We start from the raw sequence: 25,682 nt of genomic DNA on the forward strand, positions 1-25,682 counted from the left end.
CGTCATTCAAGAACAACGCGGCAGTTTCAGCCCTAGAAAAATAACTGTGAGTTTTGTTGAAATGTTTTGTGGGTAGCCGTCTAATTGTTGAGGGCAAAGACTTTATTGGAAGAAAAACTCCAAAGGATATCTGCAGGCACTTTGTTGAACCAAAGTAGCAACACTCCATTTTTGATTGACACTTCATGCAAAAAAACAAAACAACCCCCCCCCCGTTTCACAGTCATAATGGCCCTCCGAGGGAAACTGTGACGACAATGTGGCCCGCAACAAAAATGAGTTTGACACCCCTGGTTTAGGCAATTGTCGGAGTCTATTTTTTTTTTTTTTTGTCTTGGACAAATTTGTCACATTTTAACTTATGAATGTACCACATTCAAATGTAAAACCTAATTGCAACGTTCTCTCAATACAGTTGTGTTGACCATTATGAGAGTGGAGTTATTATTGTAAGAGAAGTACTTCATGTGAGGCAAAAATGTCATTGTTTCACTTTTTTTTTTTGTCGCACAAGAATAAAGCCACAGTGGTATGAAAAGAGTCCCATTTTTATGTTGAGGATTTGCAAAGCATGTGCTAATTGGAACTTGACAAGCTCTTAACAAGTTTGATTGTGTCATATTTCCCCTTTAATTTTTTTTATTTGTTGCTTCCCCAAAAGTTCACGTGACAATACAAGTACCTGTTGGACTAGGTAGTCTTTGCTGTTCTTTTAATTGCCTTTCAGAGTGATGCCGGCATGGCAGATTGCATTCATTTAAAAGTGCCACAACACTCTCCACGTCACCCTTTGTTAGACGTTTCTAATCAGCGCTGAGGAGATTCCAATTATACGAAATGTCGGCCAAGTGAATTCCAACAAGGATGGTCTCGCCCGGTTGGCTAAGAATAAAAATGGTCACAATAATATGCACCTCCCTACTCTGCTAATTTTTCAAAACAACGATATTTGTTTGAGATTTCTAAAGGAGAGTCGCATGAGTCTTTATCAGTTTGAAGCTTTTGATGACCCAAACATTGAAAGCCTCAAGTGGTTTCATGGCACGCGCTAATTAAAAGTCCACAAAAAGGGTCGCGTTGGGGGCCTACGTTATAAAAGCCATTGCAAATTGAACTTGTTGTCATTCTCTGCACAAGTCGTCTCCTTGCAATCTCCCGCTGCTTCTTCTTCTTCTTCTTCCTTCGTCCTCGTTATCAGTCCCTGCAGCTTGTCAAGCAGAACGCGGCCCAACGGACGAACGCAGGTATTGATCTCCAGGGAAGGCACAATCGCTGCCGTCTAACGAGCACAAATTAGAGTCAAAAGCTCGGCGGCCGACTAAAAAGAGCGTTATCGCACAAAGCCGCGGAAAGCCGATGAAGTGAGGCGGCCGAGACAAAAGGCGGAATCAAAATTGGGAGATGATGACGAGCTTTGAAGTCAGATCACAACAGCAGCTTTGATTGACTTCAGATGCAGTTGCAATTACATGGAAAAAAAACAAAAAACACTTTTGACAATATTTCTACACAAAGAGATGATCTAAGACAGAGGGTGTCAAAGTGGTTTTTCGTCGGGGGGCCCGCATAGTAGTTCTGGTTTCTCTTCAGAGGACTGTGGTAACTGTGTAATCACTTCATTACGTGCTCACATCAACACAATGACTATCAAAATTGGCTCTGCAATTTATTCTTGTTTTGTACACTGCTACCGCAACTGAACCAGTGCCCTGACTTTTTTTCAAGGAGCCAATTCATGCCACGGTTTCCTATAGGCATACATATGATGATATATTACCTTTGGCACAATGGCGACCTCATTTCTTGTGAAATATTCATTTTTTTGCGGTGGCTACTTCTCGAACCCGGAAATAAGACGCTCGATTCACTGAAAACCCCGCCTCTCCCCATGTGGCTGCTCCTCCCCTTTTGTGACGTCGTCCTCAAGCAGCTTTTGCTGCGCACACCACAAAGCAAAACAATAAATGAAAAGCTGTTATCGCTTGGCAGACGAGTGGCGCTTTTCCTTTAGTCCCAAACAGTCCCACACCGCTCTGAGCTGTCATGCATTTGGCCGCCCCTCGAAGTCAACAACTCATCGACTTCACTCAGCGGTTTCCCAAGCCGGTCGCCAGCTGCCCAAAGCCGCCATCCCCGAGGCGGGAGCCGCAACACGGCCTCCTAAATCTTGATGAGAGGCGTCATCAAATATCACAAAACTGTCGCTAATCTCACAAGACTTCATCGAATAGAACAAAACTCTCACAAAAACGAGCGAGACGGTAAAATGATTAATGTACTGAGTTGGTCATCCATCAGTCGATCAACTCGGGTCACCAAATGTCGCAGCGCTTCCGCTTGTGAAACTTTTTGAAATCTCACAATTTCTCGGCTAAATCTCATGAGACTTAGTCAGATTATGCAGATTTTACAATGAAATGCTTGAGGTTTCCCTAAATCTCACTTGTGGGTTCCTTACGCTTTACAAAACGTCCACAGAATCTGGTAAAAAATGCTTCAACTAAATCTTTTAAGACCGGTTGGAATGTCGTCGTCCACCAAATCTTACAAGACTCAAACAAAATCTCGTAAGACTTGCTTGAATCATGCAAAAAAGAGAGAAAATCTGCCAAATCTTACGGGACTTTCTCTAAATCGCATAAAAAGTGATCAATTCTTGTAAGACAAATTTTTTTTTACGAACTGCGAGTTGGTGCAAGGTAATGTGAAACTTTTTTGGTTGGTTTGTTTTTTTTTTTTTTAAATATACGACAATCTTGTTGACATCGTGCCGTCATGTTCTCCAACTTCCCAGCGTGTGCAGGACCACCTGCTAGCAATCACATCCGCCATCCGGGGCGCTGCAACTTATTCCAATGTCTGCTTTCAATTACGCCAAAGCGTAGGGTTGGTCGACGATGAAAAAGGGGAGGGGATTGGGGGATTGTGAGGACATTTTGATCCTCTCTGCTTAAAAGAAATATACATAAAACAAGCCAGGCGAAGGGTCAAAAGTTTGTCGAGTTTAACAAGGCTGTGAAACTTTTTAAAATGTTGTTTCTCAATCTCGCAGCAACTGGACACGTGGTTTCCTGCCTCCGCCGAGCCGCTATCTTCCTGCATTAATAACGTCCTCAGCTGCTCCATCCCAGATGACTCACAGCTGCAAATGGAAACAGCCAGAATAGTTTGGAGATGCTGCCACTTGTTCCAGTCTTCACCGATCCACTCCCGGCCCGGAGGCCCCCCAGGTACGAGTGCTTATCTGGCCGCCCCGCTGATAAGAAACACATGGAGGGGAAGCGATGGGAAGTCAGTCTTCAGTTGCAACGGGCTAAGTGGGGACCGTGGGGGGAGGGGCGGGGTTAAGGGGTGCATGTCACAAACAAATCCCATGTGAAGAGAGCAGAGATGCTCCAGTGAAAGGTCCCCGCAGTCACAGGTCAACAAAAGAACACGTAATCTGAATGCAGTACTAACTTGTGGTATCGGGAGTGCAAATCTACACATATTCATTAAAAAAAAAAAGACATAAATGCCCTTACGTCCAAATTTCGGCATCTCAATTGTCATGATACAGTGGTACTTCTACTTACGAAATTAATTGGTTCTGGAAGAAATTTCTGAACTCGAAAATGTTGTAAGTCGAGACGCGTTTTCTATGTAAATGCCCTAATCCGTCCCAAGCCCCCCAAAATTCGGACATAAATGTTTTCTAAAGCATAAAAATGCTATCAAAATATGTAACAAATATATGTTACAATCAGATTATTGCACAATAAATGAGAATTGTGCAGAATGTGAAAAACAAAGAATAGAGTAAAGAATAAAAATGATGGTCATTTAACTTTTAACTGCATCCTCATCGTTTTTTTGCCCTCTTTAGTCCATGTTCTCTCTCAGAAGTGGTTTTTGCCTGGTGTTTTGTAAAGAACTGATCCGAGGACGTTTGCTTTTTTCGGCTTTTAACACTCCTTCGAAAATGTCCAAGGCAAACATCAGCACAGTGAGCGATCGCCCAACTGGGTGATTCACATTTACGTCAAACTATCACATAATACCTCAAAAGAACCCTCGCAAAGACTTCCTCTAAATTCTGTCAGAATTCTGCTGACTCACTTCTTCAAATCTGCCGAGCTTTCCAGCGAAACACGTGAGACTTACGTCATTCTCACAAGACTTAAACACAATCATACAAGACTCGTGAAATTCCCACGAGATTTAAGTCAATCTCACTTCCACAATGTATTGTGTTGGAACTTGGTCGGGAGCGCTGTATTTTTCCTCCGCGCGCTCTGCACGAGCATGTTCTCCCCGTGACGGCCGCTTGATAAATCTCACGCAAACGTGAAGTGACACGTCGGGACGTTCTTGAGGGGTGAAGCAGTCGCAGCTCTCGCGCAGCCTTACATCATTTTGTACGCCAGCCAACTCATCAGCGTGGACAAGTGAATACAAACGCTCAATCCGGAGCACCTGCATGAGAACAAGAACTGCCTCAAATGTACGACAAGGGAAAGTTCGTATACGGAACAAGAAAAAGGTTTCTGTTTTCAGCCATTTTCCTTTTAACCCATAAGAGCCCACAGTGACACCAGTGTCCAAGGGAAAGTTCGTATACGGAACAAGAGAAAGGTTTCTGTTTTCAGCCATTTTCCTTTTAAGGGCAGCTCTTGTATGTTCTTAAATGTTAGACTTGTGCAGAAATGTATAAAAACAGATTTATGTATGAGAACCTACTGTCAGGAATGTCGAAGGTGGTTATACTGTACAGTGGTACTTCAACTTACAAACATCTCTTCATATGAAATTTTCAAGTTACCAAACGACTCAACAGGAAAATATTGCCTCTTGTTACAAAAGAAATGTCAAGATACGAAAGTTAAAAATACAGTATAGGCTGCTACTTACAGCTCCAAGTTTCCTGAACGCAACATAATTGTTGCTGCTCTGCCATTGGCTATTAGCTAGCTGGCATCCCATTGGCTAAGAGGGACCTCTACCGGATGTGTCTATGTGTGTAGATTGACAGATGTGTGTCTATGCGGCGTCCTCGTCATTCGCCCGTTGGGCCATGAGGTGTTTCGATAGTTTGACGTAAATCACCCAGAAAAAGTGTTCACCAGTCAGGCGATCGCTCACTATGGTGACGCTTGCCTTGGACATTTTTGAAGGATTGTTAAAAGCCGACAAAAGCAAACGTCCTTGGATCAGTTCTTTATAAAACGCCAGTCGAAAATCACTTCTGAGAGAGAATGTGAACTAAGGCAAAAAAACGATGAGGACGCAGTTAAAAATACAAACAAATAAAATTGTGTGTGTGTGTGTGTGTGTGTGTATCCACATATATATATATATATATATATATATATATATATATATATATATATATATATATATATATATATATATATATATATTTCTGTTGAAGAGCTGGCTTTAATTATTTCTTACTTGGACAAGTCAAGTTACGTAGTCCTTACTTTCAAAAACGCCTCAAGGGCTTCACAAGCGCACAGTTGACATCTATTGTAAGGTATCAAAAATGGTTTCGAAGTCCAAACAAATGGAGTTTTTGACCAACGTCCCGCAATAAATCTCGTTCGACTTAAGAGGTTCCACCAGAGACGACCAAAACCATAAAAGCGATGCATACGATTGTTGTAATCTTTCCCTCCCAGAATCATTCTGTGAACAAGATAGCGCTTTATTCCAGCTAGTGGGGTCAACAAGCTCCCTCAGGAGGCCGAATTTCCCCTCCCTGGCGTCTCCTTTACGAGCGCTGCACGGGTCCTGTCGTCTTCAAACTAATGAAAAGTGTCATGAAAGTGACATCAGGATTAATGAAGTATCCCGGGCTCGACGTCACGAAGGCGCTGTCTTCACGCTGCTTAACTGCCATGACAAATAACGCCTTTGAGTCAAGGTTAATAACGCCTATGGATAAACAGTGCAGTAAGTATACACTTTTCATCAATAATTTACAACAAAAAAAAAATGGTCATGAAAATTCACACGGTTCAACACGCTCCTCAACACTACACTGACAAATAAGGCCCGTAAAATAAAATAAAATAAACAAACAAACGCTTACGGAATCAAGGTCTTTACAAGAATGAGGCTGCTGGGAATTGAGGATGAATAGAAAATGCGCGTGGTGCAAAATGGCTGTCCGGAGAAGGCTGAAGGGAACCGCCGGCTGAGAAACGCTGAGCTGGCGGAGGACATTTCATAGATGGTTTTTGATTGGAGTGGAGACACGTCACAGGGTGTCTGCTGGACATCTGTGCGTGTGCAAGCGCGCCTGTGTGTGTGTGTGTGTGTGTGTCTTCTGGATGCGTGTGTTGCTTTGATGAAGAAAAGCATCTCATTTGTAGTCGATAGCGTCGTCTCGGGCTCCAATCGGTCAATTCTGTCTGACCTTCAGCGTTAGCGGTACAGTCGACCAATCACACCACTCGCGTGTATGCATGCGTGTGAGCGTGTGAGCATGCCTGCGCGGGAATGCCAAGCAACGTAGCAAAATAGAGCTTTTGCAATCCTGGTGTGGCGTTCGCAACAAACACGTCGCACGTCACGACTGATTATTTTGTGAATTGATTATTATTTGGGTGAATGATCGCACCATTGAAGACTTGGGAAGGAGATCAAAGAGCCACAGCGTCCGATTGTTTGAGGATTAAAATGTCTTACATTAACAACATCGCTGATTGCACATTTGCGGAAACGACACGTTTGTTGTCTGAACTGCTGACACGATTTAGAAGAACTTTTGAGCGGTTCCACATTAATATATCTGTCTAGAGTGATGAAAAATGTTTGAGATGAAAATCGTATTAACAATGTACAAATGAACAATTATTTCAGTTGAAGGATGTTTATTTTACAGTTTTCTTTTCTTGGCAACATGCAAAAAAAATTCAGTCATGTACAAAATTATCTTTCAAAAAAATACATTGAATTGTCGTTTTCCTGATGAAAATAATTTCAAATAGAATGAGACACTAATAAAAATATTTAAAAAGAAAAAAAATATATTTGATAGTGTAATATAAAAATATATATTTGAAAAATCATGGCGTGAAAATTTGTATTGAAAATATCTCAAATAATTCTCAAATAATTTGATATCAAAAGATAAATTTTTAGTCAGCAACTTTTAAAAAAAATGTAACATAAAATCAATCAATTTTTTTAAATTTTTTTAATTAGAACCTTTTTTGCTGCAATAAAGTCAAAGAAAAAAAAATAGGTTGCACCGGTATTTAATTTGTGCATTTGTATACCTTTCAATACTTTAATGATAAAAATATTAACCCTTTCAGGGACAACGGTCACTACAGTGGATAGCTTATCGTCTTATCAGGTTACAGGGTGCACGAAAGGGTTAAGCAGCACATACCTACATCAGAATATTCAAAACCTTACACAACCAAGCTCAGCAGGTGATGAGTAAGACGATTCGATACACAGACGAGCACAAACAAGGCAAATAATCTATTTTTAAACGAGCACAAATGTAAAATTTTTCACACGAATGCATCTCTTTCCTTCCGTGCGTTCACATGGCGAGGAACAATCTCGCAGCCGGTGCGGATAAGGTCTTTGCATCAACATCAGTCACGCAGTGTGTTTGCGATAAGGTTGTCGTATTGCGGTGACGGTTTGAAGAATATGAAAAGTTGCACGCATAAATGCTTCCTTGAATTACTTTGCCAAGCAAAAAAAATAAATACCCACGATAAACAACATTGTTGACTTTCACGAGATTGCAGAAAAAAAAGAAGAGGCTGATAAAAATGTTGATTGTTTGCGACATTAGAAAGACGATTTTCACTCAAAAAGATGGATTCTCTGCTGTGTGTCCACGTCACGTCCCCCCCTCATTTTTTTTCAATCATTTTTACTGTCGATGCAAATTTTTTTATCTGATTTTGTCATTTCCAACTCCCGCTTTTTAAGTCTGTCGATAATATATCCCTTTTTTGAATTAAAAATAATTGCCATGCATTACTTTTCTTCGATTCGTCAGAGTTACCATATGACGTACGTCAACACCGCTAATTTATTGCAAGGCCACCTGGTGAGTCCCAAATGAACCCTTCTCATTTTTTTTTTTTTTTTTTTTTTTTTTTTTTTTTTTTTGCTTACTTTTGGTCTGCAGTCACTCCGGAGGGAAATAAGCAGCTGTGCTCTTAACGCTAAGCAGCAAGTGTACCGTTTTTTTTTTCTTCCTCCCACCTTCTGGAAGCAGCTGTCTAATGTTGGTGAACATGATGGATGACAGCCGACGTCACGGGGTTGTAAAATCCAAAACGGCCAAGCCGAGTGGCTGCTGAACGACCAGCATCATCATTAGCTCCATTTTGTGGAAGATTAGCCGCCACCTGCCGCACAAAGGCGTCAATCAAACACTGGCCAATATATTGGCGAGGGAAGGGGTCCATATGTGCGCGTTAATGACCTTGCCAAACAGACAGATCATTAGCATTTAGCTCAATTAGAACCAAGATACTCAACAGTGTCGCTAAAATGCACTTAATCCTTTGTTGAAGGAACTTTAAGGAAGTTTCGCGGAAAATATTCAATCACCGATGTTACTTTCGCTTGGCAATGTAATGTGGACCCTCAAAAAAGTCAAAGAAGCAAAGCCTGAAAAGTCACAGGAAGTCTGCCATTTTTCTTTGAAGCAGCCATTTTGGTTGTTTCTTCCTGGCGTCCCTTCAAATGCCAACCTGTTGTTGTTGCACTCCATGGAATTAAAAACAAAAACAAAACAATAATCTGCCCTCCAAGCCGGTTTCCTTCAGGAAATTGGGTAGGCATGTCTGTCATGAAGAGACCCATAAAAACTGTCAAAAACGGCATGTCTCAAAAGACACAGGATGTCTCCCATTTTGCTTTGAAGTAGCCATTTTGGGGGTTTTACGGCGATTCTTCAAAGATCAATTTGTCACCCCCGCGAATAAAAAAGTAAATCAAAATTCCCGTGCTGGTTTTACTCGGCAACAAAAAAGCGGGTAAGCAGATCTATCATGGCTTCAACCACAAAAAGGTATCAAGACGCCATGACCAAAAAGAAACAGGAAGTCTGCCATTTAGCTGTGAAGCAAAAATTTTTATTGTCATTTTGTCCATTTCCAGGCGTCGTTCAAAGACAAACGTGTCTTGGAGAGATTTCCACCACGTTTTAGAAGTTCAGCCCAAAAAACAACAACAACAACAACAAAAAAAGCCTTTTTGTCAATTGTACTTTTTTTTTGTTTTTTTTAAACATGGTGTCACGATCACATTTTAACCTGTCGCAGACGGACCTGGAATGTCACCCTGCCAATAAACAGGTGTTCACTGTACAAATGTAATCCCGCACATCGCAGTTAAGGAACCCCTGAACACTTAATTGTGCTTTCATCCATGTATATTGTGCATTGGAGTGCATGAAAAAATCCATCGGGATACATTGCACTCATCGACCACTTTGCATTTAAAGTTTATTACTGTTATGAGATCACATTTGGCACCGAGTGTGCAGAATAAGACCACAAAAAAAAACAAAAAAAAAAACGGAGAGCAGCCAGGGAAGTAAAGATACATCTGAAGAACAGAGAGGGGCTGCGGGATTAAAAAAAAAAAAAAAACAACAACAAAAAAAAAACAGAAGTGAGATGAAATAAAAGGTGAGTGAGCGCGAGAGGCTTGGTTGACACATAAAACAAAGATGAGAGACCTCATGGGAGAGGAGAGGCTGGAAAATGTAGATAGACGAGAGAGAGAGAGAGAGAGAGAGAGAGAGAGAGAGAGAGAGAGAGAGAGGAGGGGAAGGATGAGGAGGAGGAGGAGACGGAGACGGAGCGAGGCCGGGGGAATGCAGGGCGAGAGAGAAAGAGAGAGAGAGAAAGAGAAAGAGAGAGGAATCTCCTCGTGCAGTTTGCAGACCGAGCATTGACGCCGGAGTGAACACACGCGTATACACACACACGCGCACACGCAGACGCACACGCCGAAGGAGTGTATGACCATGCTGCACACACACACACACTGACACGGAGTTAAGCGTGAAGGAGCTATGGAGGGAAGCATCTTTTTTGGTGAGTCCCTTTACTGTCTTTTTTTGGATTTCACACACACACACAGACACACACACACACACGCACACACACACACACACACACACACCCAAACACACATGACTGAGTACACACAGTTTTCGGATGAAAGTGTATGCAGAGTGTGTTGTGTTCAATCCGGCAGGTAGTCCACTTGAGTTTCCTTTGATTGTAATACCACAAAAAAAAAAGGAGGAAAGAAAGAGAAGGGGGTGTGGGGGCGGGGCGCTATGCACGGATTACAAACGGTGACAGCATGGAGAAGCGCGGGTCCGATTCGTGGCAGGCGAGGGTGACCTTGTTCATGGACGTAATCCGACGGATTAAAGGCATCTGTTGTTGGAGGAAGAGAGGAAGGGGGGGATTGATGATGTTGGATGTGGAGGAGAAAGTCCCTGTGAATGGACAAGACACCATGGTGATTGTTTTTTTTTTTTTTGTTTTGTTTTTTAGGTAGAACTAACTTTGACAATATCCTGATTCATCCTTTCAAATTTTAATTGAAAGACAAAACAAATTACAGTATTATCTTTGACATTTAAAATTCCATCCATCCATCCATCCATTTTCCGAACCGCTTGATCCTCACTAGGGTCGCGGGGGGTGCTGGAGCCTATCCCAGCCGTCTTCGGGCAGTAGGCGGGGGACACCCTGAATTGGTTGCCAGCCAATCGCAGGGCACACAGAGACGAACAACCATCCACGCTCACATTCACACCTAGGGACAATTTAGAGTGTTCAATCAGCCTACCATGCATGTTTTTGGAATGTGGGATTTAAAATTGTATACTTTTTTTGTATTTTTACCCAAGGATGCAGTTTTATTTTAATTGTTTGAAAACAGTAAAAATATCCACATTGCACTAAACTGAAATACAATTACATTTTATTACCCTCCACCTTTGTTTTAACCAGAAAATAAGAGTTTTCAAAAGTAAAGTTAAAATTTAACATTTAAATTACATGATGTTATCCTTACTTTTGTCATAAATTAATACATTCGAATGACAATTATTTGTTATGATATTTCCCCTCTGTTGTGTTTTTGCTAGAGAAGCAAAAAAAAAAAAAAAACCCTAAAAATAATAAACATATCCTCATTGCACAATAATTAAATTGTGTGCGCCGCAGTTTATCCCAACTGACATTGGGTGGGAGGCGGGGTACATCCTGAAATGATCCCCAGCCAATCACAGGGCAATCTTGCGTATTATTATTATTGTTATTTTTTTTTTTTTTTACCACAAGAGCACATTCATCAAAAGTATTTAACCCTTTCATGCACCCTGGGACCCAATAACATGATCAGCTATCCACTGTAGTAACTGCTGTCCCTGAACGGGTTCATGTAACTAAAATAAGATATATATTTTTTTAAATTATGCTTTTTATTATGAGTATATATACATATATAATATTGTGTGTATATGTTTCGTGTGTGTGTACATATTACATCGTGTTTGCTACTTCTTTATGTATTCCTCATTTTGAAAGGAAATTCTTTCCACTCTGTCAGCCTTTCAGCCCAGTAGGCGGGCATCTGCATGAATTTAGTCAAACGATGGACTACAATTAGGGAAAAATTGTGTTTTCGAATCCCACTTGGGGGTCTGTTGAATAATAACATTAGAATTTTTGAAGTGCCTGTAATGAAAAGAAAATGCCGTAACCCATGTCCAATCCGCGGGAAAAATATTGCAGCTCGGTGGTTTCGTCTCGCACGCCTACGGGAAGTTTTAACAGAGGTCACGCGCAGAGATGCGGAGGGAAAACAAATCCTGTTTTTTCAGCATCATACTGTAGATTGTCCTTGTTCTACCTTATAAATTCAGACAAATTCCCCTTCCTCCTTCAGGGCTTTTGTACACATCTATTTGTAGGGTCAAATGGATGGGCTATGTTTGAACCCAAAACTAGAGCCTCCTCCTCCTACACTCCTGCCAAGTGTGGATGCGCTCAGCATCCACACTTGGAATTTCTTTTTGCAGAATTACTCCAAAATTAAAGTTGTTTTGTCTTCATACCACTGCCTTTTAAAGTGGCCTTGAACCAAAGAAGACGACTAATATTAATGAGCATATCATTTTTTAATTTTTGGGGATTTTTGCCAAAGAATATCCAGGGCGAGAGCCAAAGAATATTGTTGTTGGGTTTTATTTATTTCAAAATGGAACATCTATCTATCTATCTGTGTGTGTGTGTGTGTGTGTGTGTGAGTGGGTGGGTGGGTGTATATAAATACACCCACCCACTCACACACACACACTATGTAAGGTGGCCCGGTGGTCGACTAGTTAGCGCGTTGGTCTCACAGTGCAGAGGTGTGGCGTTCCATTCCTGTGTGGAGTTTTCATGTTCCTCCACGTGCCTGCGTGGGTTTTCTCTGGGTACTCCGGTTTCCTCCCGTATTTCAAAAATATGCGTGTGGCAGATGAATGGAAAACTCTAAATTGTCCCGAGGTGTGAGTGTGAGCATGGATGGTTGTTGGTCTTCTGTGTGCCCTGCGATTGGCTGGCAACCGGTTCAGGGTGTCCCCCGCCTACTGCCCAAAGATGGCTGGGATAGGCTGCAGCACCCCCCACGACCCTTGTGAAAATAATCGGATCAGAAAATGGATGCATGGATGGCTATACTATGTACAGTATGTATGTATATATCTATATATCTATCTATCTATATCTATCGATCGATCGATAGATAGATATGTATAGATATGTTTTATGTTAGGAGAGGGAAGAAATTTCATCTGTGCTGTAGCACATTTGACAATAAAGTTGTATTCAATATCTATCTATCTATCTATCTATCTATCTATCTAATCTATATATCTGAGAGACAAGCATTTATGCTGACTGGCATTGCTGGGAGACAACCATTCACATTAATCGGGACGAGTCACACAAATACCATCCTGCCTTCAAAATGTTTACTCATACTGCCGAGAGGCACAAATTATGAATACCGAAAACCTTTATTTTTCAGCACGTCTTGTGTTTGTCCACAGAGGCGAAACGAAACGACACGACGGATCAATCTTTTTTAACTTATCTGCAATCAAAGCAGAGTGAAACAGGCACACTTAAAAAAAAAAAAAAAAGAAAACACCCTCAGCCTTTTATGCATCCTGAGTGCTTGAGTGCCAAACAGAAAACGACGACTCTTCAATTATTCATACAGCAGTTTGTCCTGCCGTTTTAAACTGAACGTCATCTTCGAAATGCCTTTTCAAAAAATGTCAACATCAACATGAGAAGTCTGGCAAGTAGAGATTCCGGACAACTTGCAGAAATCTTTTCTGCCTTTCTTACTCTCACTAGTACTCTCCTTTCCAAAGGGCCCGGAGGGAATGGCTTTGCGGTCGCTGTGAACGTCTTCTTGGTTAACCTCAGATTACAGGGAGCGCGTGGAGTGACTGTCGGAGGCGGCCCCCTTTATTAGCCAGACGCTCACGGTAGATGGCAGGATGCTAACGCCGGGACCACGCATCGACCAGATGACTGTCCGGGGGCGCAAATACTCTCGCGTTCCCTTTTGGAATACGTTAAAATTAGATGCATGCACAATAACTAATTACAATGAATTTCCGTTGATGTCCCGTCCCGGGCACCTCTGCCTATTGTCATCCGCAATGTAGGGAACCATGTAAAAAAAAAACAAAAAAACAAAAAAACAAACAAACCATTTTTTTAAATCATGGTATCCTTTCCACACTTGAAATAAAATATTCCATAGTGCCCGTTCTCATCCTCTCGCTGTCAAGTAATGGGCCATGAGGGATGCAATAATCAAAAGGATGAGCTGACTAAGGCGTGAATTGAAATCTACTTTCATGGCTGACCGCACCGTTCTGCAACAAAGCATGACGTTATCCTTTGTGAACGAAACAGGCTTACTTAAATGTATCTTACAAAACTATTTTTACCAGTTATTAGGCGATGTGGGAATAAGACCAATTCATTCAAGGTCGTCAGTCCAGCTTTTCTTTCATGGTATTCACATCTAAATGTATTAAACAAGCCAGGACAGAGCATTCTTTTGTTAAAAGCCATCCACAAACGGACATTATGAAATCATCTGGAAGTGAATAACTTAATATTTGGTGGCATAACCATCCATCCATCCATTTTCGGATCCGCTTTAGCCTCACAAGGGTCGCAGGGTGTGCTGCAGCCTATCCCAGCCGTCTTCGGGCAGTAGGCGGGGGACACCCTGAACCGGTCGCCAGCCAATCGCAGGTCACACAGAGATGAACAACCATCTGCGCTCACACTCACACCTCAGGTCAATTTGGAGTCGTCCGTTAACCTGCCATGCATGTTTTTGGACTCTGGGAGGAAACTGGAGTACCCGGAGAAAACCCACACAGGCACGAGGAGAACATGCAAACTCCACACAGGAAGGCCGCAGCCGGAATTGAACCCTGCACCTCTGCACTGTGAGGCCGACGTGCTAACCAGTTGAGTGCTGGTGGCATCTCCCTTACTAGCAAAACCTGCATAAAGCCTGAATCGCATTGACTTCACCCGACTGTTGCGTTCTTCATTTGAAATGCTTTTCCTGGCCATTACTGCAGCCCCTTTCAGTTCTTGTTTTTTTGTTTGGGTTTTTTTTCCCCTTCAGTCTCATCTTTAGGAGGTGAAATACATGTTCCGCGGGGTTAACAGTTACATTAAAAGCTGGAATTTTAATTTTTTGACTCATATTTGATCTCAAACCTAAACGTCTTCAGTGTACAGCAAAAACAATACTTTGGAGTGGGCTGTACGAGGTTTCCATAAATGACAATTAAACATTGTACATGCAAACACTAATATGTTCAACCGATCTATCTCGTTTTGTCAAACGGACATCTGTTATCTTAATGCTAACGAATAATGCAAAAGTTCAGCGCTAGATGAACTGAAATTAGCATCTGAGTGTAACTCTCAATCTTCAAACAAATGTTTGTATGTAATGCAAAGAGCAATACATACAAACAGAGTGTAATCTCTCTGCACTGTGGAAGCAGCTATTATGACTGGCGATTAGTTGAGGACCTTCTCTGCCTCTTGCTGTTATTTATACCGCATCACTTTCAGTTGACCTCAGTGCTGCCACTCATGCTGTGGCACAATGTGGTACCACACAATAAAATCCCCCCACTCCCCCCAAAAAACATCAAATACGATTACCTAGTGGGGGCGCAAATGATGACCCCAATATTTAGAATCTGTAACAAATATGTATGACAGCACTGCGGACCTGTTATTTCGAGTGGGCATTTTGACGAGGCCGCCTTCAGCGTTACACGGCCAGACGGAGTGAGTAGTTCATTGGCCGTCCTCTACCTTACCCTTCAACATTCACTTATCTGGGCTCAGAGCTGTGTCGAGAGCCAATAATAAAAAAAAAATGTCTGGAGGACGGCGACTGCCATTAATAATGAATCACCTCGCGGCGCTCTCTCGCTCTCTTTTTGTGTCCTGGACTGGAGATGGACGAGAGAGGCTGAGAGAGTCCAGCGGTCTGGGCGCTGACGCTTTTTTTTTTAACCCCCTTCGGCAAATAGGAGAAATCCAATTATGATGAATCCAATTTTGATAGTTATTCCAATGTGATTACGTTCCCAATGCAAGTGAGCTGATTCCGACAAATGAACGGCCTTTTGAGATGCCCCGCCATACCCCAAAAACTCGTCAGTTATTGCAAGTGGATTATTGTATTTTGGTGAAAACTTATGCATATTAAGGTTCTAAAACGCAACTCCTGATATCTCCCCCACTGGAAAGTTCAAATGAATCAACAAACAAATAAATAAAATAGGCACATTGGAGCAGTGGTTAGCGCGTCGACCTCACAGTGCAGAGGTCGTGGACTCGATCCCGGCTGCGGCCTTCTTGTGTGGCCTTTGCATGTTCTCCCTGAGCCTGTGTGGGTTTTCTCTCGGTACTCCAGTTTCCTCCCATAGTTCAAAAACATGCACGGCAAGTTAATGGAAGACTCAAATTTGTCCCGAAATGTGAGTGTGATCGCGGATGGTTGTTCATCTCTGTGTGCCCTGCGATTGGCTGGCAACCGGTTCAGGGTGTCCCCCGCCTACTGCCCGAACACAACCGGGATAGGCTCCAGCACGCCCCGCAACCCTTGTGAGGATAAAGCGGATCGTAAAATGGATGGATGGATAAATAAAATACATCAACTCCAGACACCAGTTTGACCAATCAACACAAAATTGGGTGGCATGACTAACAGGGATGGGCGAGTACCAATAAGTTTCAACGTACTTTGGCCAAAGTTGAGCAGGAAGTCAATATTTTGGCCCAATTCCATGGGTTGTATTTTTTTTTCTTTTATTTTTCTGAACTTAGCTGAGCTCAACCATTTGCCCAAGTGTGCACCAATCCAACGCTCGACAGACATTATTTTCGCCAGGACGTCATAACTTGCCTGCATTGTTCATGTCCTCAAAAGAAAGCTAACTTTTATGCTAACCGTAAAACCTTTGTCTGTAGCCAACAGTGAATTTTGGCGTACCGTCGCACCCCTAGTGTTCTCCGGTCTCCGTCCGCTTGTCCAGTGCGCACCAGGGTTCGAATGATAGCATTCATACGTGACCAAACAAACCACACTAGCCCCAGGCTTTGTTGTCAGCGAGTCATGTTTATGTATTTGCCGGAGTTATTTTCGCATCCCGGGCGTCTACATCCACGCCGCAGCGGTGTGGCTATTTACCATGTGGACCGTGGCCTGGCATAAAAATAAGATGTTATTTTAATTTATGTGGTCAAATATTTGCAGTCACATTCAGTCATCGCAGTGTCAACAGGAGAAAGCACACACGCAAGCGTCTCTCTCTATGCTTTGTTTGTCACATCCTCGTTTGCCTTCAACAGTTACTGAGCTGAAGAGCAATAATATATTCATTTGACATTATTATTCAGACGTTTTTTCAAAACTTGCACATTCTTCAGCTCATTGCTGACAGCCGGGAGATATTTTTCACATCCTCAAATTCTCCACGTTTTCCATTGGAAAAAAATCCGAATGAAATGTGTTTATATTTGAATTATTCTACTAATTCAAATATTATTCAAACATTTAATTATTATTTTTCAACCTCACCCTTCTACATTTCTCAAACAATTCCCGTTTCAAAATGTTCAGCTCATTCAGAATATCTTAATAATTGCTTTCTATTTTCTACTCTTTTACCACATGCTAGCGTAACTACTGTTAGCATGTTAGCATTTGACCAATTCTTATCAGAAATAGTACACGGCAAGATGTGAAATGATTGATCACTCCGATTTTTTAGTCTATTCACATTCTGCTTTTAGGACCACAAGTCAATACGGCGGTAACTTCAATTTGATCCACCGCACCTCGTAACTCCAAAGTGTCAGATATCAAATCATCCTTCCCCATTGAAATAAATGGAATTGCATTTGATCATGTCCTGCCTCCCCCTAAAAATAACAAAAGTGTTTGTAATGTGAATACTATAATATTAACTTACAACATAAGTAGGATGGAAAGAATGAAACAGTTTGTGCGACGTGATTCATTTGTTTGGTGTGTGCGACAGAGGACAGTTTCATCCAGTCTTCAAGAAATAAACGCGACTTTTATGACTACTGTAAGCGACTCGATTAATCAACTCCAGTCACCTATACTCCTATATGCTGTGACTATTGTGATATTGTCTGTCTACATGTTTTGACGTATCATTTGTGTTCACTGAAGAGTGGGTGATAGCAATGCGACGATCGATGCTATACATTAGCCCGTCTACGGCATTTTGAATTGTGTCTTCGTATTCAGCGAGTGAAAGTTGTGTGGTTGTTTTAAATATGTACCATGTAATTCTCTTTGATTGATGTTTAGTTTGAGCGTAAATTGGGAGCGGCAATACACAGCTTGAAAACTCATTTTTAAAGAATCGTTCACTTCCTGCCAAACTGCTGCTTGTATCTTGGAAAAACTCGTAAGTCAGGCGACTCGTATCTCAAGGCCTCGCCCATTTTTTATTTTTATTTTTTTGGTTAAAGTTTCCGATTCTTTCCTTTCTCACGTATTCCACACCGTTCCACTCCAACATTTTAATTATTAGACCCTTGAGGGGAAAGTGGCTGTTTTGGGCCACCTGGACCTCCGGGGCTTCGTGCAAATACATCTGTCCTATCCCACCTGAGTCCAAAAGTAGAACTCAAATATTTACACCTCCAGCAAAATAAGAGCAGAGTGTGAGAGAGGCAATAGCTGTTTGTCTTGAGTGTCTGTATGGTGTGTGAGGACACAGCAGATATTTATCAAGCCTGATCCCTTGTGATGTAAATAAAGGCAGAGCACTAGAGGCCAGTCTGTGAATGCAATACCGATGCACTCAATGTTAGCTCAAGCTGAACTTGATTATTTCCTCAAAGCACAAAAACACGAAAGCGATGCTTGACCGAGACAATTTTTGTCGAGAAGAAAAGAGCCATCATAGTTGGTGAGACTCCGGGTGCTTTCACAAGTTTTGACCGTGAGTAGGATTTTGGTCTTAAGACTTGTAAATACCTCATTCCTTTATAAAAGCCTCCCAATTTGCAGTAATCTAGTTGACTATTTTTGATCATTAACGTTTTAAAATGTAGATTGAATAATTGATTAGCTTGTCACTGCAAAGGAAAAGCAAAGGAAGTACTTAGTTTCACTTATTTGTTGCTATCATTTCTCTATAGCCTAGTTCGGGGAAAAAGAAATTAGCAGGAAAAACAAAACAAATCCCAAAGGGGGGAAAAAAAAAAGCAAAAAAAGCAAAACTTGTTTTGCTTAATGTTCTGATCATTTGGGGTTCTTTTAGGGGTGAGGGGGGACCAAAGGGGGAAAAAAAGTTGATTAAAATTGAACTTTGTGGAAAAAAAAATGTTATTGAAAGGTCAGAAGTGAAAAACAATTCAAAGCAATCATCAAATGTGCGATGACTTATTGGGCTCTATTTTCATAGACAGGTGTGCTCTGCGTAAAACCTGGCGGATCTTGATTTTCCTGTGGGGCCAAGTCTCGTTTGGGAATTTGGCAGCATGGGCTGTCCCATGCTGGGCATTCTGGCGGACAGACGGCATTTTCTTTGACACGCCCCTGGCGCATCTGACGATTTGCTGACAGAAAGTCGACTAAACTTTATACCAGGTGAAAACAGGTTTGGCGCAGGTGGTGTCATGTGATTTTGGTGAATTTCACCGAGGCCCAGGCTGATATATTCTCCGCTCTGCTGATTCACGTGGTTTCTGTCATCGTGTTTCATTCACACCCCCAGACACGAATGATTGAGGTGGAAAGCGCTCTTCAATTACCCTCCCTTCACAGCGGTGATCTATGACCGCTCTGGTCAACTCGACATCATCCGCAATTGGAAGTTTGCCGTCGCTTTCTTATAGTCATCGTAGTTTGCGTAGACCACACCGAGTCTATTCCTGCTTCTGGATACTCAAAGACTTTCTGCGTGCCTCTCCTGCGCTGAATTTAAAGGGAATGAACGGAGCCGCTTTCATTGGCCAAGAAGTAAGTCTGTTGTGGTCATCCCCACCACAGTCTACGAAAATGCCAAAACAAAGAAAACTGCACCCATGCGTACAGTTCAGCTGCACTTGATTTGCACTGGGCGCGGAAATCGGGCCCAACGTGTCAAAGAATTCCACTTGACTCGCGGTTGACCCTTTTCCTTCCGTCCGCTATTGTTGTGGTACCTCAAACAACTTTTTGCAGATTTGGCTTGGATCTGGTGTGACCGGTGTTGTGGAATCTACTTCCGCGCTGAAGGAATCCTGCCTCAGTTTTTGGCTCTGTTGGGCGTAAAATTGCCGGGTGGGCTTCACCCCCCCCCCCCCACACACACACACACACACATTCTTTGGGGTCTGTGGCATTACCAATGTGTTGCATCACCACGGCAAAGGCCGAATAAAAAAAAGAAAGAACTAATTTACCATCTGTGCTAGATAAACAAGTATAGCGGCTATGTGGCTGCACTGAACGCAGCACTGCAGGCAGGCCCGGCTGGCTTGTGGAGCAGCAGCAGCCATGCATGGAAGCATACGTTGCGCCCAAATCACTTTGGACCTTCTAGCGTTGAGTGGAGACTTCACAGATGTGCCGATTACCCATGATGCACTGGGCCACTAAAAGCACTAACCATCCCCCGCGTTTCCCCTCCTGCTCTAGCCACAGATGCTCTTCGGCATTGACCCGCTGACAAATAGGACGCGTCCTCTTCAGCCTCCACAGAGGACACCATGTCCATCACTTGTACGCCGTCGTCGTCGGGCAGAATCCTCACGTTGGCAAAATCAATCCCTTTCAGGAAATGAGAAGTTCTCAAACACTGCATCATTCAAATCTTATTGCACACAACATCAAGACAGCGCCGCCATAATATTGTGTTCAATCGCCAATTTAATAGGCTAAAATATACTCACTAATAATGCTGCCTGTCAGTGATTAAAATGGTATCACGCATTGCCAGCACGTCTACATCAAACTCTGTGCTTAGGGCTTGTCTGGTCCCACACCAGACAAAAAGACTTGAATAATTCACAGAAGCAAACCACTGCATTTACATCATGTTCCCAAACTCTTTTCCCGTGCTTTGGAGCCACGAGTGATGCAATAGCTATCAATGATGAGCTAGCTGCCTAAGCAGCTTAGTAGGCAAAAGATGAATCCGCTCACATTTACGTTCATGGCTGACCTGTGCACCGAAGCATAACAGCGATCCAAACAAAACAACCTTCCTCAGATGTTTACCACCGAACTTACACTTCCAATCTTGAGGTGACAAAATGCTGCACGGCTCCCACAGACCGACCAATTGGATGGCGTTTTACAACACTTGTCAGACAGTTGAGCACTATAACTGACACTATACGTTGGTGAAGAATGCGTACAAAATATTAGATCACATCTGGACAGACCAATAGAGCGGTTTGTGAAAAAGTGTGACATTTAACACATTTAGACATGGCCAATTTATAGAATAGAAAATAAATAAATGAATGAATGAACAAATAGTGGTAGTTAGTGGCAGATTCAGTTTTCTTTGAGATTTAGAAAGGACGCCTTCAGTTCATTGATGACCCTACTGGAAATTGTCATTTGGATTTGGCTCTCAAAATTGCTCCCCCCCCCCCAAAAAAAAAAGAAACCCAAACAGTACTACATTTCACCTTGACCTCCCGCAGTCCTTTCGGTGTGGCACCACTCTTAAACAAACCCTTCATGTTCTTCAACCAAGGCAGTGCCATTAAGAAAACATGCTAAATGGCACGAATGACGAATGACTTTGATGGTGTGATGTGTCAATCAAAAAAAAAAGGTCCATAGAAGGGGGAGCCGACGGCATCCGGCCACAAAATTCAGACATAATTAACATGATCATTGAGGGACTGGCTAATTAATTCAAGAGATAGAAAAAAAAAAAAAAAAGAAATGCTATTACCTTGCTCCTGGTAGATGTAGCCTCAAGGCAAGCTAACTAGCATAACATGTAAATGAGCCTAACCTAAGATTGAGTGGTTCTTTTGGAGGTTGTTGCTGTTTGATTTACAATCTGTTGGGCGAGGGTTTATGATGGACTTCCCCGAAATCGAACTAAGAAAGCTTTAAGCGCTTGAGTCTGACTTTTCTGTTGCTCAGACTGATGGCGGAGAAGTGCTCTTTTGACACTGAAACGGACTGAATGCATTTGCGCTCTTTAAACGCGAGATGACATTAACGAGCTGTTAAATTCTTCAAAGACAATCCAACCGAACGTTTTAAACATGATGCCTGTGCGAGAACGTCTTTTACAAACCAGATGATGGAGGTTTGGTTTCCAGTCTTGGAATTGGCAGCCTTGTCATCTTCTCTGTACAAGTAATTTTTACGATATCCACGTGATTTTTTTTTTTCCTCCTCACCTCAGATGAATTACATTTTTATAGATATATATTTTGGGGGGAATTTTAAAGATACTTCACATAGGTTGGAGAATCTTCAATTGATGGGAATGCGTTTTATATGAGTCATTTAACCCTTTTCATGCACCCTGAAACCTGATAACATGATAAGCTGTACGCTGTAGTAACCGCTGTCCCTGAAAGGGTTAAGGCTCTGTCCTTGGAATTTTATCTGATTTGAATTTTTTGCGTTTTAACTGGGAGCCACGGTAATAAAATTGACGTATGTCTTTGATGTTCCTTTTCAAGTGCTTTTAGTTTTACAGTTCTCGAGAGCTACACGCTATTGTCCATTTGGATCCGGTGCGGTGTATAGTTGTTGCACATTAAACTGATTATAGCTGACTGGCTTAGTGCTTTGACATGTTGCCAGTGGTGACCGTTGATGAGATTTAAGAGTTCCATTAAACATGGCAGAGAGTCATCATAGCTGGAATGTACCATTTTGCGTCTGGACATGTTGGCTCAGGTCACTCCTGCCATGTTATCTCCTTACAGCTACAGAAAAAAAAAACAAAACAAAACTTAAACAGGCTTTTTTTTTTTTCATTAGCATTCGGAAAGCAGAGTTTATCCCATTTAAAGTTGGATCGGATTGAATTAGATTTCATAACGTAAATATGACGAACCGCATCACAATCGTTATTTTATTTTTTCCATTCAAGTGAGTTGTATTATTTTGCATTGTAATTAGACCGAACCCAATCACATTGTCATTATTGTTCCTCATTGCGCGAAAATTGGAGCAAAGAAATGTGTTTGTGATTTACTGTGCTGGATTAGTGTGAAGTGTGTTGCATCTTAATTGAAGTCAATTCTATTGTAGCGTATTGTACCGTAATTGCCTTTTGTCCCATCGTAATCACAGTGTATTAAATCGGAATGCGAGCCAATCACATTGTATCACATATTAATTGGAATGCATTCTATTGTCTTGTATCACAGCAAAGTGCAGCAACACATATAAACGTACAAATCCAACACTCTCAATCCTCAACAATTATTATAATGATTCCTATTTAAGGAAATAATCTGCCTCAGTGCTGCCTGGCATTTTGCGGTGCAACAAAACTCTCACCCTGTGCTGTAAAAAGCAATGAAGCAAAAGAACACCGCAATAACCCAAATTTTCACAGTTTGTTTTTTGGAAAGTCACATGGCTGCCTACCACATTTCATAAACACGTATCACACGTCTACTTTTAACCTCTTCTCATGTCGTCCGGCCGCAGACGAACCAAACGGAATCCTCACACGGGCGTGCCACGTGCTTGAAGGCTGACATGCAACATGGCACCAAACATGGGCTTTTATTGTTTATTGGAAGCGCGGCACGCAGAGACGAGCCTCCTCATGAGTCACCACATGTGGCCTCCTGGCAGCAGATGGCGACGCTGTCACTCTGGCATCTTCTCTTCCTGCTTCCATCGTTTCAATCTATATTTTTTCTTTTTAACCACATGATTTATTGTTATATGGTTGTTACTGCTCCTCTCTTTTTGCGGTTGAGTGCTTTCATTTCACTGGAGACTCGAAATTGTATTTGAATTTTGAAAAAAAACATGTACATCAAGTTTGCCGAGGACTCGATTAACTTTGCTGTTTGCGACGACACGTTTAGATGTAACCCCTTAGCTTAATTGCCGTGGTTGTTTTTGAAAAAAACACATTTACTTGGTTTGTTTTAGACCGTTGTCTTTGTTCCAAATATGGACCGGTTAATTTACTTGAAGATAAAATCGTTTTTCAGAAGAATAAAAAAAAAACAAGGTTCATTTTTGATGAAATGATTACGATATTTTAGAATCTGATGTGCCTTATGTATGGATGCTGCATTTTCTGTTCGTCGTCTTCCTATTTTCCAGTCACATTCTTGCTCTCATTCTGACCGACATCTAACCGCTAGCGCACGTCCATGTTTTCGTCATTTCGTCGTTTCTCATGTTGCAATGCGGGACAATATCATTGCTGTCGGTGGGACTGAGAAGTAAATGACACAGCTAGCTTCTAATAGCTGCTGGGACTGAGCAAAAAAAAAAAAAAAAAAGGAGCAGACTTGGATAATGGGGAGTAGGTGAGGAAAACTGACTTGTTCACAGCAGTTGAACTGTCAATCAAGTAATAACACAACTACTGTTTAAAAAAAACCAAAAAAACAAAACGTACGGTACTAAAGATAACTGTACGTGGTGTTGTTTAGGACAAAATTGTCGATGTAGTTTATGAATATGCATTCCTTTATGTGAGTTGAAGATGAAATTGTCATTGATGTTTGTAAAAAAACATAATCGACTAACCCCATAGTAACCTCTTTGGCCCATCTGCAGTTGCGTACTGATGGCGGCTGTTGTCACTTTCTGGCCTCCTCCTCCTCCTCTTTCTCCTCCCCCTCATTCTCACAGCTTTTTTTTTCTTCTTTTTACGACTTTTGCTTTTATTTACTCTCGACTGAAACGCCGCCACCGTGGCTTTCCTTGGCCTGTAATTGATGCGACATGCTGGCCGTCGTCAAAGCCACTCTGCCTCTCTGCTTTTCATTAGGGCCCCAACGGGCTACTTTAATTCCTTCAAGTTCTGGAAGGCCTCCACGATTTTATCGGCCTGCTCTTCTCTGATCCTGGCACGTCATAGCAAATCTCGTGCTGTTTCCAATTAGCCGTTTATGAAAACTTCAGCTGGCATGACCGATGCGGCACAAATGTGCTCGCTCGTGACATTTGGATCATCTGATAGGACACAGGTGGTCATCCGAGGCCGCCGACTCACAATTGTATATTTTTACTATCCTTTTTGGCCTTTTGGTCCACACGCAAAGATTCGGTTTTGGAGTCGCCCCGAGCGAAATTTATGGAAAACTGCGGCTGGGATCAAGAAGAAACTGACTCTGTTGACAGGAAAATCTGATTTTGGACGTTGGCTTTCCTCCTTTTGCATGATGTCACGACTGCTAAGTGAAAATAAATAAGACAAGTAATTGTACTTACCTCAATTTAGAGACTCTGTGGCTAACCAAAACAGCAGCACTCATCATTTTGACTTTCAGGTGAATGAGTGTGTTCTCCTGTTGAAGAATGTACAGTGGTCCCTCTACTTACGAACGTCTCTTCATACGAAATGTTCAAGTTACAAAATGCCTCAACAGGAAAATATTGCCTCTCGTTACGAAAGAAATTTCAAGTTACGAAAGTTAAAAATACAGTATAGGCTGCTACTCACAGCTCCAAGTTTCCTGAACGCAACATAATTGTTGCTGCTCTGCCATTGGCTATTAGCTAGCATCTTCCTGGCCTCCCATTGGCTAAGAGGGACCTCTACCGGATGTGTCTATGTGTGTAGATTGACAGATGTGTGTCTATGCGGCGTCCTCGTCATTCGCCCCTCGGGCCATGAGGCGTTCCGATAGTTTTACGTAAATGTGAATCACCCAGAAAAAAGTGTTCACCAGTCGGGCGATCGCTCACTATGCTGATGTTTGCCTTGGACATTATCGAAGCATTGTTAAAACCCGACAAAAGCAAACGTCCTTGGATCAGTTCTTTACAAAACGCCAGGCAAAAACTACCTCTGAGAGAAAACGTGAACATAAATGTTAAGCGATCATTTTGTCTGGGGTTTTACAGGCTGCTGGGTAGTATAAATT

At 42.0% G+C, this 25,682-nt stretch overlaps 1 protein-coding gene across 7 annotated transcripts in view; it reads left to right on the forward strand.

Moving 5' to 3' along the window:
- Positions 1–25,682, forward strand: part of znf385d (zinc finger protein 385D) — an 81,508-nt gene that overhangs the window by 21,764 nt on the left and 34,062 nt on the right. For all 7 annotated transcript variants that reach the window (XM_019878740.1, XM_019878742.1, XM_019878744.1 and 4 more), the window contains one exon: positions 3,053–3,230. In XM_019878740.1, the coding sequence (XP_019734299.1) occupies positions 3,053–3,230 (178 nt within the window). The remainder of the gene's footprint in view (positions 1–3,052; positions 3,231–25,682) is intronic.

This window comes from Hippocampus comes, unplaced genomic scaffold (assembly GCF_001891065.2).
Source record: "Hippocampus comes isolate QL1 unplaced genomic scaffold, H_comes_QL1_v1.1 scaffold315, whole genome shotgun sequence".
Taxonomy (NCBI): Eukaryota; Metazoa; Chordata; class Actinopteri; order Syngnathiformes; family Syngnathidae; genus Hippocampus; species Hippocampus comes.